This window comes from Acanthisitta chloris, unplaced genomic scaffold, assembly GCF_000695815.1.
Source record: "Acanthisitta chloris isolate BGI_N310 unplaced genomic scaffold, ASM69581v1 scaffold3839, whole genome shotgun sequence".
NCBI lineage: Eukaryota > Metazoa > Chordata > Aves > Passeriformes > Acanthisittidae > Acanthisitta > Acanthisitta chloris.
In genome coordinates this window covers 160,016-175,161 of record NW_008692979.1, presented here as the reverse complement: position 1 = coordinate 175,161, position 15,146 = coordinate 160,016, and the positions used below count along the sequence as shown (strand labels likewise).

Below are 15,146 nucleotides of genomic sequence, written 5' to 3'. Positions count from 1 at the left end.
CTGCACCAGATGACATTTCATTTGGGATTTGGAGAAAAGATGGTATTTCTTTTTTTATTATTATTTTTTGTTACAAGTTTTTAAAAAAAACTCTTGGTCTGAGTGTGTTCCAAATAGAGTATTTTTTTCCATCTGATGAAAACTGAAAGCAGAGGCTTATAAAGAAAATAGTGATAAGAGTCCTAGCTGAGGAAGCAATGGCAGTCCCTGCTCTAAAACTTGTAAACAAACAACCCCTTTCAAAGTGGTGTCTGAATTCCAATGGATTCTAATTATCTGCTAAGACAGATAGGTACAAAAACTAGTGATATCAAGAAAGTCTGGACTAAAAATATATACATGCTGTAATTTCAGGAAGTTTTTAGCTTCTGCCAAGTGGCAGGTACTGAGTAAAAGATAAGGTAGAAAATAATGAGCTTTTGTTATTTGTATGTGTAGTTTCGAAGAGATATATTGTGAGTGCACAAAAGATGCACCATAAAACAAACACTGTGTTGAAATCATTCTTAGCGAAATGTGAAAAGCTGTAGGGTGCTAAAAATGCAGTGTCTTCCAGCACCATTCAACAACAGAGCTTTAGAGCCACTGCTGTTAATATGATGGAACATTTCAGAGCTTTAACATACATTTTAATTAGTAGACTATAAAATTTAACCTCCTATTTCAATTTTCACTCTTTCTCATGTTTATATTTGTTATGTATTTTGTCTGCTGATTCCTACATATTCTCCTGTTTCTCTCCCATTCGATTAATGATAGAAGCAATGAAAGTTTGGAACCTAACACTTTCTCCTCTATTAGTGTGACCACAAGAAATTTTCAGTTATGAGTTTGAATCATGAGTCAATCAGGAGTTGGTCTTTGGTGATCTTAGTGGGTCAATGTTAGGCACATAGTGTGTCCTAGGCCATCTGAGGCACCTGCAGCAAGTTCTCAAGTAGATCTGCATTGCCAATGAAAGGTTCTGTCAGGGCTAGGAGATGCTGCCATACTTGGCTGCTTTTTAAGCAAATTTGTGAGTTCCTTGTGTCAGGATACAAAGCTCTTCAAGACACTAATGTCCTGGGCTGTCCACAAAAAAAGTTCATTAGTCAAATATACATCCTTGCATAAAAGATCACAGTAACTTATTTCAAAATATTACTTACTTGCAGGTTAGATCCAAACCTGGCTGCCAAAAGTTGAAAGGCAGTATAAAGGCAGAGATATGCTGGTTTATTACATCATTAAAAAAATATCTAGATTCTCCTCAAGCAGGGACTGCAGGCTGGAGACTAACAGACAAGAATAAAATAGCTGGGAATAAATTTTATGTAGCTATTTTCTTTCTCCCTCAAATGTGAATGCTTATGCAAAACACATTGCTGTAGATTCACTGACAATAAAGAGGGAATCATTATACAAGTAGTGGATTCTCAGGGGAACACTTTAACCAAAACACACTCTGCAGTAATTTCCCACATCTTAGTTGAATAAATTAATTTATGAATTTTCCATGAATATGTTCAACCATTTCTCCCCTCATATATTTTATTGATCTCCATATACATTTAGCAACAAATAACAGAGCTGCTTTCCCATTTGCAGTAAAATAGTTTAGAGATGTTTATGTGGGCCTTGGGGTTCAGAGTAAACAAATGCAGTTCACACACCAGGGAGGCAGCAGAAAAATACAAAGCTTGCAAGACCCAGGGAGCTCTACCAGCAGAACAGCTCAGTAGGAGGGATATCCTGTCATACCACCCAGGGAGCTCTACCAGCAGAACAGCTCTGCAGGAGGGATATCCTGTCATACCATCAGCCAGATGAGTCCCCTGAAATCAGAGGGACCAGCCCCAAACTGTGAGTCCCATGTAGAAATCTGCCAGGAGGTCCATGACTCATATCTGCAAAGTGTATGTTGTCCCTTTGGTGTGAAAGACTCATAGTTTGGATCATTCCTTCATTTAATGTTGGGGTTTTTTTTCCCATGTACTGTGTATCATCATTTTGTTGTCCATGGTCTGGAGAAAGCCAACAGGCTCCTTCTAGACTGTAAATCCAATGGAAGAGTAGTCCAAAAATGTCATGATTGCTGCACAAGACATTGTCTCTGGCCACTCTGCCTCTGAATATCACTAAATCCAAAGCCAAGCTACTGGAGTAAGCTATTACATCACATGGAAAGTGAGCTCTCTCCATGTTTTTCTTTTGGGAAGGAAAAACCTGTTAAATACAGTGATTAGATGTTGAAAGTTAACTAGTATTTCCCTAATTTAATCTGTAAAATTATGGAGCTCTTTAATCTTCATCCCCCAACACCAAGCTGCCACCCCAAGTCTGTATGTGCACAAACATCCCAAACAAGTATGGTGGGAATGTCATGTGGTTAATCATAGGTGTAAACTTACTCACCTATGATTGTACCATTGCAATCTTCAAGTTTAGCTCTCCTCTTTGCCCTCAAATAATAGAGCCTTTTTAAGCAGGTTTTTTTTTTGTTTACTTCTAGCTTTTTGATTTTCATTTTTATCAATCCTATGGAAAGCTAAGGAGAAACTTGCCTTGCTGTTTCTAAGTATAAAGCTCTTTCTTAACTGCACATAATAATGGACTTGGAATAGGCTGTACTATCTTAAAGGTGGTATTTGAAGTATAATTGCTAATGCTTAGATACATAATTTACATTTATTATGCATAATAAAATATGTAAGTAATTGATGTTCTGTAAGGGATTAAATGATCAACTCCAGCTGCAGGAAGAAGATTTATGCCTGTGATCTCAATAACACATTGGCTATCAGAATATACTGCAAAAAGTCATTGCCTTCAGGACTGCTCTCAGAGAGAGTTCTCCTTTTTCCTGTTCTCCTTTCCCCTGTTCTCCTTTCCTTCTGATGTGCTTCCTCTTGTATTTGTACTTTGTTCGAAGTGTATTTATGGAGCAAACAGATGAAAAATAAGTCCTTATATTCCCTTCTGTCTTGCAGAAATTAGTGTAAAATGCAAGCTAATCTTGCACACGTTTGTGTGTGGCCATGTATTTTCTAAATCAGAAGGGCAGAACATCACAGAGAGCACAGAATCACCACAGTGCATTGAAGCTGAGAATGGCTGAGAGAGAATGTCAACAGAATGGGATGTAGGCACAGGATAATGGTCTCCTGCTGCTAGATTAAAGCCTGGGCAAAGATGAGCCCTTTTAACAAAAACAAACAGAGGCAAAGCCAAGATATTTGCAGTACTTTCAAAGCAGGAGGTGTTTATCTTGTAACAACATCCTGCTCTGTTCTCTTGGCTTCCACTGTACCAAAATAACAGGATGATGCTGTGGTTTTCAGCAGTAGCTGTTGCTCAATGAGCTCCAGTTGCCCATTGCATCCTCCATGGTCACTCCATGGTCTCAGGCTCTGTGTCCTTCAGTCTTCCAAAGAGCTGCTTGTGTCAAAATACTTCGTGTCATGTTGGCCTGCTTTTAAATGAATTACAGAATTAATCTGTAATAAAATTCAGACTTAGGAAGTGGTTTTACAGCTCAGCATTCCCATTTTCCCTGACAGGAGGCAGTCCCTGGAGGGAGGAGCACCAGCCTAGATGCTGCAGGCAACACTCCCCTTGGTATTAAAAGCCCTCAGATTCTGGTCTGGTAAAAGCAGTGCTTGAAGATGAAAAATGGCACTGAATTCAGTTCATTTGTATCAGGCCAAACAGAATGCCTCACATATTTGTACTCCTGCTGCTCTGTGCTGTTTTCTTTTACTTCATTCTATTAGTATGTTAGTCCAATCTCCAGCCACTGTGCTTCTGGGCATGGAAAGGGGAGATACCCTTGGGGTAGTCACTGCAGAGAGGGCAACTACACAGACACAAAGCTCTTGGAGGAAGGTCAGAGCTAAAACACATGTAATGCAAATAACAAGGCTCTGACTAGTCAGTATGTTGTAAATCATAGCTTTTTAACAACACACTTTGGCTATATTAATTCTCCTGATACTGCACATGTCCTAATGTCCTAAATGGCTTGAATGTGGTGACTGCCAAGTCAAGAGGTGCCATAAATCCCATCTGCTGAGGCTGTAGGGAAGGGAAAGGAAGAGGTTGTTGAGGTGAGCAGCTTTGGTGTGCATTGGAGTGCTGTGCCTTGGAGCACAGGGAGTTTCCCAAACTGAGAAACGTCAGGGGGAGATGATGTGCATTGGAGTGCTGTGCCTTGGAGCCCAGGGAGTTTCCCAAACTGAGAAACATCAGGGGGAGATGGGAGACCCACCTGGAGCAGGAGCTCTCAGTGGTTGTGACACTCCTGCTTACTGGCACTTACTGGTTTCTTCTATAGGTGTAGGGAGGGCTTGGTTGCCATTGCTCCTGGCCCTGCCTGGGACTCATCAGCTGCTGCAGATTCCAGAGGTTACTAACAACCCCTCACAAAGCACATATAGAAGTGCAGTGCAAAACTCTGCCTAGGAAGTAGCTATTGTTGTTAATTGTTGTTATCTGTAATAATAAACACAATGGTATTTGCAGTAGAGCTTTGCAATCTATCTAATGCTGTTACTGATAATGCAGTTTCTCATTTAAGCCACAGCTGCTGCTTTTATATCTTGTTCTAATTCAAAACGGATTCTTTTTTTTTTTTTTTCCTGATTCTAGTGCAAGTTGGAGTTTCATGCATGTACTTCTGGCAAAACCATCACAGCTCGATGTGAAGGGCCCTGCCCCTGCCTTCCAGGACCTGAGAGTTCAAAACACAAGATGGAGAAGTCTGGTAAGTTGAGCTGTTAATGAAATTATGGCAGATTAATTGGCTCCTGCTATGTTCACAGAAAAATGTAAGAAAGACTTTTCTTAACTAGTATGTTTATTATATAAAACTTTGAGTCAAAGGTAAGGCACAATTAATCATTTTCTAAGCAGGCAGTGCATTCAAACATATTAGCTGCTGCAAAACTAACACCCACTTGATAGTGTCTCATATGAGTTCTGGCTAATGAATCTCATTTTTGAGTGAAAGTATTTTGAATTACAATATTGAAGAATCAGGAAGATAGAAAAGGAAAAAGTACTACTTGATGGTTCATTACTTTGTGAGTTAAAAAGAATCAGTAGCCTGTGTGTTAACCAAAAAGATATTTAAAGTCACACACATGTATTACATGGGATCTGAACTACCATTTTAATCTTTACTGTTATTAATGTTATCATTATCAAGTCAAATATATACCAAATAGATATATAGATCTGTGTTTATACGTGAAATTGTTTCAATAACAAAGTCATTGCACGTGATGCTGTATAAAACTGAAGGTTGGAGTCTCAGCACAAATGGCCATTTTCCCTGCCAGCTCTCTGGGGAGTTCTCTGTGTAGGTCTGAGAGCCTGGGGAGCTAATTCCCTCCCCCAGGGCTTTTCCAAGGAAGCAAGCACAAGCTGTCTCAGAGTGACCTCATCCAAAGGGAATTAGTTCTTGCAGAAGGGACTGACTGAAAGCAGAAGTTGAGCAGCAGGAGGGGAAGTGCCATGGCCAGGTTCTGTCCAAGAGTTTCCTCCCTGCTATGAGGAAAGCCCTTGAGAAGGAAAAAAGAGTTGTTACCTGTGGCTGTGATTTTGGTTTTTTTGGCACGAGTGCAGATGTTCTGGTGAGAGGATCTATTGCAAAGTGAGTATTAGCCTGGTTTTGAGCCTGTTTTTAAGTCCTGTGTTGTCTCTCCCCTCTCTTAGGAGTGTTGACATGGTTAATTCACTAAGAGCTGCTGGGCTCCTGCCCCACAAAGGCAAAGCAGTGAGTTCCAGGGGGTTTGCTCTGTCATGTGAAATGTGTTTGTCTTTTGCACCATATGGGGTATAAAAACATGAAGCTTTAACAATGGGCTGTTTGACCCAAAATATTCAAGAGCTTCTCTTCACTCTTTCTCCTCCCCACTGTGGGCACATTCTGACAGTATCAGGCACAGAAACAAGAAAAACCTCTTAACATTTCTTGTGGTTAGTTCAGGCCCTGTCACTTCAGCTGAAAACACTGATCCTGCTGATGGTTCTCCCTCCAGACACCATATCCTCTAGCACAGCACTAGTTTTCACATAAGACCTCCATCTACTATCTAGAACAACTGTTTCTCCAGTCCACACTTTGAAAATTCAAGTTTATTTCATTTTTTGAAAATGGCAGAGATTTTTCTGCACAGCTCTCAAACTTGGCCGAAGTATTGTAGATGACAATGCTCTGAAATCGATACATAACTGTAGTATCACTTTATGTGGCTTGAATCTTTTGGTTGCAGAATGGCCACTGATAAATTGGCTTATTCATATTTTCTATTTCTTGTAGCCCTTATCATGCTACAAGAAATATTTCTTTTTCTTTGCCCTTTCTATTTCTTTGCCCTTATCAGAAAGAGTATCAGATTAATAAATCTTCAGTGACATTTGAAGCTTACAATTTCATTCACACAAGAGAAAAAAGATTCTAATAACCCTTATCTTGATAAATGCAATTTGACAGGGTATATGTATTCTGAAACCCAGGCTTTTGTTTTGTTTGACTCAAAACTTTAACTCCAGCCAACAAAGCATTAATTGAATGAATTGGGTGATCTTCAGAGCAACTTTCCTGAAGGCTTTTTCAAGAGGCCAAACTTGAACTAGCAGTGCTTCTGCCATTGCCCTGGTAACAAGGATGTTATTATTATTAGGTGACAAAATGTCCTCAAAAGGATTTGATATTGAGAATCAAAATAATCGATAGCAAAGGGGCTTTATAACTTTATTTTTTTCTGATCTTTGTGCCAGTAACATTCTGGTTGAAGACTGACTTTAACTTCCTCAGTCTCCTTTCTTCAGCCTGTATCTCTTCAGTTGACCCACTGAGTGTGACTTTAACTTCCTCAGTCTCCTTTCTCCAGCCTATATCTCTTCAGTTGACCCACTGAGTATAATGGAGTCTCAGATGAATATTTCAGAGTTTGTCAGTCTTCTAATGAAGTTTTCCCTGGAGTTCCTATGAGAAAACATGAGTGAATCCTACATAGCAGCATAAATTTTACGCAGAGGCAATTTTAACAGCATCTGTACAGGGATTTGTTACTGCATGTGTCAGCCTGGTAAGCAACCAGCTCTCTTTAGGTGTAGGGGTGAGCTATGAATTCTAAATACTGACCAAGTAAATGTCCATAGTGCTACCTTTTGTAAGATTCCTTTGTTTGCTCACCAAGTAGTGTCTCCTGGCTTTGGAGAAATAAGCTCTGACTAGTACCTAAGGTGGCATGACAGTGTTGGGTTCATGGTAGGATTCAATGATCTTGAAGATCCAACCTAAATGACTCCATGAGTGTCTGTCTGAGATGTGTAAGGCCATCACTGAGCAGACTCCCACAATCTGGGCATGGCAGCACTTCTGTGGTCTCCTCCTCATCAAATCTCCAGACCTCCCAGTCCAGAGCTTCTGACTAGCATTTTGGTTACCTTGTACATTAGTGTTTTCCTCTAGTCTTCACACAAAATTATTTTATTGCCCTCATATAGTACAATAGTTTTAATACTGCTGAATTAGCCTAAAAACCAGTAGTTTGATTTCTCATATAAAAAATTGTATGAAAGAACTATGTAGACCATTGGGACTCAGTTTCTGCTCCTTATTTAGTTGTCAGGATTGTGAAGCATAATGTTAAGTAGAAAATGATAGAGAGCTAAATCTCATGCCTCATACAGACATGTCAGTGGAAAAATACTAAGGAAAATAACAGTGCAAATGCTTCCAGCAAAATGGAAATGCAGCTCTTAGAGCTAACACATCAACGTTTTTATGCCTATTATACAACAAGGTTAAACGTATGTGGTTGTGAACTTCCAATTTGAAGACAGTTTGCAGTAATCTTAACCCACTGATTCAATCATATTTAAATATTATTCCATGATAAATTGCTTTCAGAAATTAAAAATTTAAAGGAACACTTAATTTCCAGAGCTCTGTAATTCTAAATGTCATGACCTTTTTTTATACACTTGTGAATAAAATTGGCAGCAGCATCAAAGGAAAGCAATCTAAGTGTATGTGCTCAGAGGTAACAATTGACTGCACTGTCTTGAGTTGTGTTCCTTGCTTCTCTCTGTACTCCCTCGAAAACATCCTTGCTTTGAGAATGAAAATCAAGACTAATAATCGTGTTAAAAATTGGAATTCCTTTTACAGTGCTAACTGCTACTGTGGAGACATTAATAAAATAACACAAATGCTAGAAAAGAAAACTACACCAGAATTATTACCTTTAATGGCAAATAACACCACTAAAATCTTTCTACCATAAAGTTAAATCTTTGAAGAGATGGCAGGATCATGTTCTTCAATTTCTTAAATGGAATTTTGAGTCAGAGTCCAAGAGGTAGAAAACAGGTCTCTCTGAGGGTACGAATGGAAGATTTTGGAAAAGATAAGAAAGCCTAATACTTTTACTTTTTGCTTTTTGAGGCCCATTTAGATTCCTTTGATTTATCAAAACACTTGCTATGCTTCATAATTCACAGCAGTATCCCAGCTGTACAATACGTTTCCATGTTAACTGCTGATTTTCAACTTGGCTGCCCAGAGACAGAGGTTGAGCTGTAATCTGCCCTGAGGTTAGCTGCCCTTCTACAGTGAATATGCCCTTTTATTTAATACTATAAACTGAATAAGGCTATAATTTCAACAAAGAAAAGGTCTAGTAACTGACTCTTCATGGCACTTATGTGACAGAAATTATTCAAAACAGTTTTGGCTGCCGGTGGTTTTCAGGTACCTCTTTCCAAAAGCTCTGCAATATTAATGAGAGTCCTCATCAAGCATAACTTATTTTGAGACCAGATGAAGCTTTAAAAACCCCTCCATAACTAAAGGATTTCAAATGAAAACCAATTAGTTTTAGTTCTTCGGAACCTACTGGCAAAGGGAGAGACTTTTCCCTTGAATGTGCTGTTCATTCTGTCAAAAAGCCAACATTGTGCAATGACTGGGGCATCCCTTGGCAATGTGGTTCTATCAACTTCCCCATACCTCTGTGACTCCTGTTTGTTATGTATTACCAGTGTAGCAGCTCAGGCAGGATGGTAAATGTTTAACAGCATGTCAGGGCTCTTTCTGCCCTTACCTCTTTTTGTGTTTTCTAAGTTAAGTGCTGTACTCCCAACCTACTAGACTTCATTTGATGCCATCAGGGCTGCAGAGCCACTGGAGCATGAATGGATGCAGTAATTCAAAGTAGTTTTCTCCCTGTCTGTGCACTGTGTGGTTTTGACCTTGCAGAAATGCCCAAGGCAACTTCTAAGGAAATGCTATTATCTTGGTAAGGGAAATGTAAGGTCAATAGGCAGCAGCAAATATATTCAAATGTACTGAGTGTTGTTTAAATTTCTAAAGGGAACCAAGGGAACGTTTTTAAGTTACAGGAATAGGTCTTGGCAAGCTTGATCAAGAATTTACCTTGTTTGGTGTATGAATTGTAGCATTTAACTACCAGTCCTAGTGGGTATGATGGATGAGAAGGTCTCATGTTCCATTCCTTAATAAAAAGAGCACTCAGTGCATGAAGTTCATTTGAAGAAATCACAATCTTGTTTCCCAAATGAGTCGTATGGCTTCTTGTGTCTGAATGACTGACAACTAAAAGAATTTCAAGTCTTCAAATCCATTTTCAGCAAATATTTCGGTTTCCAATTGCTATTCACAGGTTTTCATGACTGCAGAGTACATCATTTCAAAGTTTGATGATGAAGTGTGAGTCGCAAACATGATTGATTTCAATTGGTTCAGATTTGCCAGGAAACCTTTGCTTTTGTAGCTTTAGCTTTGGAAAAAAGATTCCTCCTGACACTGAATTTCCAGGTAGATTGTAAATGACTGACTTGACTCTCAAACTCTGGGAATGATAAAACAAAAATATTCTAAAATTAACGTTACCAAGAGTTTTGAAGCTTTAGTATATCTCGTGAAAACTAGGAGGGCTTTTTCCTCTGGACTTCATCAGTAAATAGTAGGTTTGTTAGCTTGAGACTATGGAGGATGTTTTTGCTCCAGAATTGTTCTGTGTGAATACTGCAATCCTGTTCTTTAATTCAGTACATGATGAAATGACCTTTACCCAAGTAAATCAGAGTTATGTAGTTTCTGTAAATAGTAATTATTACTATTATCAATACTATTGTTTTGCCTGCAAGCTTTGACCAGGCAGATGGATCTTTATTCCTTTCCTGAAAGCATGAAAGATTCACTTTTTTTCCTTTTTGCAAGATACTGTTTGTGAGCAGTGAGGTGGCTGCACCGAATTAATATTTGATTAAAAAAGAAAGTGAGAAGGCAGGCAAGAACAGGTACCTTTGCTCTCCACGGGTGGTTGTTACTATCTTCCACTCCTCTTGGAAGCAAAAGCAAATAGCTTCAAGACCAAGACAGCAAAAATCAAGTTCTTACCAGGGTCAGAAGAAAGAGCAAAGCAATGGTGGCTGGAGGGTGTTTGTGCTGCTTGACCTCACATGAATCTTCCTTTTGTGCACCAGACAAAAGCAGGAGCTTAGGAGAGAAAGGCTAGTTGTAGAATTCATGTGGTTTTTTTTCTCATTCCCAAATGCAGCTGACTGTGAGTGTCTGATTAGCCAATACATAATGTGAGTTGTAAACTTTATCATTGAATAAACAAGTCTAAATCTCTTCTTTACCTGTATGTGAGCACCATATTTTAGGTTGTAGGTGTGAACAGCCATAATAGGACAGTTGAAAGGCTCAAACCTTTACACACACAAACAAAAAAAGAAAATAGAGAGATTGCAAACATCCTATCAAAAATAATTTTAAGCAAATACTATTGGATTTTCACCACCATTCAACATGCACATACTGAAATTTTGAATTACATGTGCAAAGTAGTTATACAGCAGTAATGAAATGCTTATTTTCAGGCTGCTGTATTTTCCATCACAGCTGAGTTGTACAGGACAATCACCTGCCCCAGAAGCTTTCTTGGGCTTGGAGAGTAAATTCAGGCTTGGACCTGTGATACCCCAACACTTTTTTTATCGAAGAAATTCAGGCTTGGACCTGTGATACCCCAATGCTTTTTTTATCGAAGAGTATGAATCAAAATATTTTTATGCTTTCAACAGTTATACACAGAAAGTACTCAGGTCGATATGTGAAGCCTGCTTTGCCATGAGCTTAAAAATGAGACAGAATTGTCCCCTGTAGGAGTTGTGTGTTTTGATCCTGCTCTGAGGGTTTAGAACTCGGCACAGAAACATTGATTGTAGCAGACCCCAGACAGATAACAAGTTAGGGACAATACTGTCACTTTTTTGGCAATATCTTCTACATTTTTGATCAAATTACAGACAGATAACAAGTTAGGGACAATACCATCCATTGACTAGCTGTCACTTTTTTTGGCAATATCTTCTACAGTTTTGATCAAATTGCAGCATGCTCCAAAATATAGTAGGTAACTTCTGCTTTAGAGGAAAAAATTAAGAGGAAGGAGGAAAAGGCAGCACTTGGAGCACTTGCTGCTCACTTTGCTGCTTTCAGGTACTTGGTGAAATGATGCTGACTGTAGCAGCAACATCACTGTCAGCAGGATTTGTACTTTTGGTAAATGCATCTCTTTAACAAGGTAACATTGTTAACAGAATAGCATTGAGCCAGAATTCCTGTCATAATTTTTTGAGGTTGAACCAGGCCATGAGACATAATTCTTCATCATCACTAAATAAAGACTAATCCCAGACGGCAGCGGGAGACAGGAACTGCATAAAAATAACTGTGTCATGGTGTAATTATATTAAAAACAGTAGGATAGGGGTTTTTTTAATCCTTTTAAAATCTTATGAAAGAGAACTTTATAGGCTGAGTTACATCCCTCTGTGGCTGAGGCAAGTCTTTATATTTTCACAAGCATTTACAGCTGTGTGTTTACCCCAGGCTGAGCAGTGGGTAGAGGTTTCACCCCTTGTCCAGGACTGATCACCTGCTTAAAATAGAATAGTATAAAAAAAAAAATGGATTTGGTGGGTGGCATCCATATAACCAGTAGCTGTGGATTGGTTACTTCCACACTAAATTCAGTAGAGAATTCAGATTTGAACAGGGTACAGGTCCCAAGGGCAGTGTAGGCATCACTTGCATCACTGACCCTGCAGACAACTTCCCACCTGGACACTCCCAAGGATCCAGGAATCCTCTGGATTGCATAAACCCACAAAAACAAGAAGAGCACACTCATCTAGCCCAATGGTCATTGGTTTCATGAAGACTATTAAATTAAATGTTTAAATGGCTATTGATTTTTATTTTTTTTTACCATAAAGAAAAGGTTAGAAAATGACAGACATAGTAAACACTTTGTGTCAGCAAGTAACAATAATTTTCAGACAAGAAGTAATTTGATTTTGGATTGCCAACAGAAAACTATTGAAGTGGCACATTGTGTTAATAGAAACACCGTCTAGTAACAGCAGGTGTTGGTGTGCTGATAATGATAATTAGGGCACTAAAATCTCTCTCATCATAAACAAAATCAAATAAATAAGACTGGTTCCGAATAGGGATTTTTTTCATGGATATTGATTTCTGCATTTTTGGGGAATATTTCCCTAATATTTAAGACAAGAAAAAGTTTTCAAAATCTCCAGAAACCTGACAGTGAAATAACTCATTGTGCATATCACTGCAGTGTTAAATCTAAAACATCCCAGTGTGAGGGGGAAATAAAACCCCAAACCTTTTCAGTAATATTCAGGAGAGTTTTGAAGTTTCAAACACATCTTTTTCTGGTTTCTTGGTTGTGGTTAGTTTGGTTTTTTTCCTTTGGCACCTTACTGACTAAATTCCATCTTTAGTTACTACAGTAAAAATCTTGACTAGTTCCATCAATAATATTGAGCTAGTTGCTTTTGGTCAAGTTATTCTGAGTCTATAACAGTATAAATGAATATAGAGACTAATTGACCATTCCAGAGAGTTTGTAACTTTTTATGCAGCGTTGTGTCAAAGTAATTCTGATTTTTTTTTAGTTTCTAATTTGTTATTTATTAGTGCAGAAGGAGAGAGATGGTATTTGTGGTATCACCACCATATTCCAAATATAAGTGCTTGTTTTTACAGCTTTCACTGACCCAACAGGGACGTTGCTAGACTAATTTTCATCTCAAGAATTGCATTTTGTTGTAACACAGTTTAATGGGTTGCATGTAAATAAAAATAAAAGTAATGTCATCTGCTTTCTGTAAAGCAGCTGTGTTAGAGATGGACTAAAATGAGAATCAGGCTCTGCATTTGTAAATGACTGAAATCTGAATCATTTGGCTCAAGTCCATCTCTGTCAGATGACAGTCCATCATCCACATGGAAACACTAAAATATCATGCAACACAAAAAATAAATGTCAATATTAGAGAAGCTTGTAGGCAACTGGCTTGAGACCTTTATGTCCCAAATGTTAAAACATCCATGTGTATATCAGTGTTTTTTTCAGATATAAGCTCAAACTCTCAAGATTGCGTTGGCCACTCAGAATTGCAGTTTGACCTACTCTGCAGGTGTCCAACCTCTATGGACATCTCCTTGGGATTAGCTTGGACAGTCAGATCTCTATTTGGAGCTCAATTATGTTGGACTGGACAGTCAGATCTCTATTTGGAGCTGAATTGCAAAGCCTTAGACCTTACAAGCATTCAGACATCCCTTTTTAATATTTCTAATTAATAGGAACATACAGAGTGGCTCAGCTTACGACCAAATAATCTGTTTACCCTTTGATGATTTTCCAACTAAGTCTTAACTCCAACTTTTTAATATCGTGTTCCATGAAGTGAGATGGACAGTCAGATCTCTATTTGGAGCTGAATTGCAAAGCCTTAGACCTTACAAGCATTCAGACATCCCTTTTTAATATTTCTAATTAATAGGAACATACAGAGTGGCTCAGCTTACGACCAAATAATCTGTTTACCCTTTGATGATTTTCCAACTAAGTCTTAACTCCAACTTTTTAATATCGTGTTCCATGAAGTGAGAGTGAATTTTGTGACTAATTGTTTAGAAGGTTGTGTTTATGGAAGAACAGTTTCATTTCCTTTATGAGAATATACTTTACCCAGCGATATCACTAGATTTTTGGGTATAACAAATTATGGCCTTGGCTCCATTTTGCTTGTCTGAATGTGATTTTACTATCTTTGTGTCCTATTTTTCAATTTGTTCACAAAGATAGTCAGGGCTCAGGAGTTATCAGGCACAGACAACAGGCAGATTCTCTTACTGTCCAAATTGTAAGTATGGTCTATAACAGCAAGTACTCACTTATCAGGCAATCCCTGACAACAGGAAAAATGAGAACTGGGTAAAATAAAATCATGTCACTGTCATTTCAGACAGCAAGTTACGTGTTACAAATGCCTCATTGATCATTCACTATTGAAATTCAGGTTTAGACTCTGTGTTCTTGAAAAGGTTGCAAATGTCCTTAGAGTCTTAAGATGAAAACAAACCAAAAAAAAGCAACAGGGGTATGATCTTTTGAAAAATGCAGTTCCCTGAGCATTTTAGTTGAGACCACCAAAATTAGGCTTCGTTTGGAACTGTAAAGTGGCAACAAAACATAAATATCTGTGTCTCTATCATGATTTTCCAAACAATTATGCTACATGGTTGTTTATCTCTGTAATAACTCACTGTGAAAAAGGAATGCCCAAGTATTTCTTATGCATGTTACATCCTCTGTTAATGTGACAGTATAACATTCAGGTACATTTAAGACAATAATTATATAGAGAAGATGCCTCATTCTGTCTCATGGTTTTTATAGAAGGATTTATTACCTTCTGCTTGAACTCTGTTTCCTTGACATGAAACACCTTAAGGTGTTTTCCTGGGTTTCATGTCAAGCAAACAGAGCTTAAGGGCATGAGAAATACTGAAGTTCCAGGGAAGGTTTGCAGACCTTGAGTTGTCCATGCATTAAACTCAATGTTGATTTCCAGTTCAGCCCATCCAGAAAAAGTGAGATCTTGCAGTTTCAAAGTGCACTGAGATTGGCTTGTGTAACACTGCAAAGCCTTCCCTCATTTGCAGTCCTTTGCTCTGAGCCTGATGAGCTGGAGAGGCATTGGAAGAAGTGTATCATAGATGAAGCACCTTATCTCTAAATTAGATT

General features: G+C 38.4%; 1 protein-coding gene across 1 annotated transcript in view; it reads left to right on the top strand.

The window, feature by feature from the left end:
• The window catches only part of SPOCK1 (sparc/osteonectin, cwcv and kazal-like domains proteoglycan (testican) 1), a gene marked incomplete at its 5' end in the record, with an annotated part of 117,873 nt that overhangs the window by 56,795 nt on the left and 45,932 nt on the right, over positions 1-15,146 (top strand). The window contains one exon of the mRNA XM_009082883.1: positions 4,627-4,741. Coding sequence (XP_009081131.1) covers positions 4,627-4,741 — 115 coding nt within the window. The remainder of the gene's footprint in view (positions 1-4,626; positions 4,742-15,146) is intronic.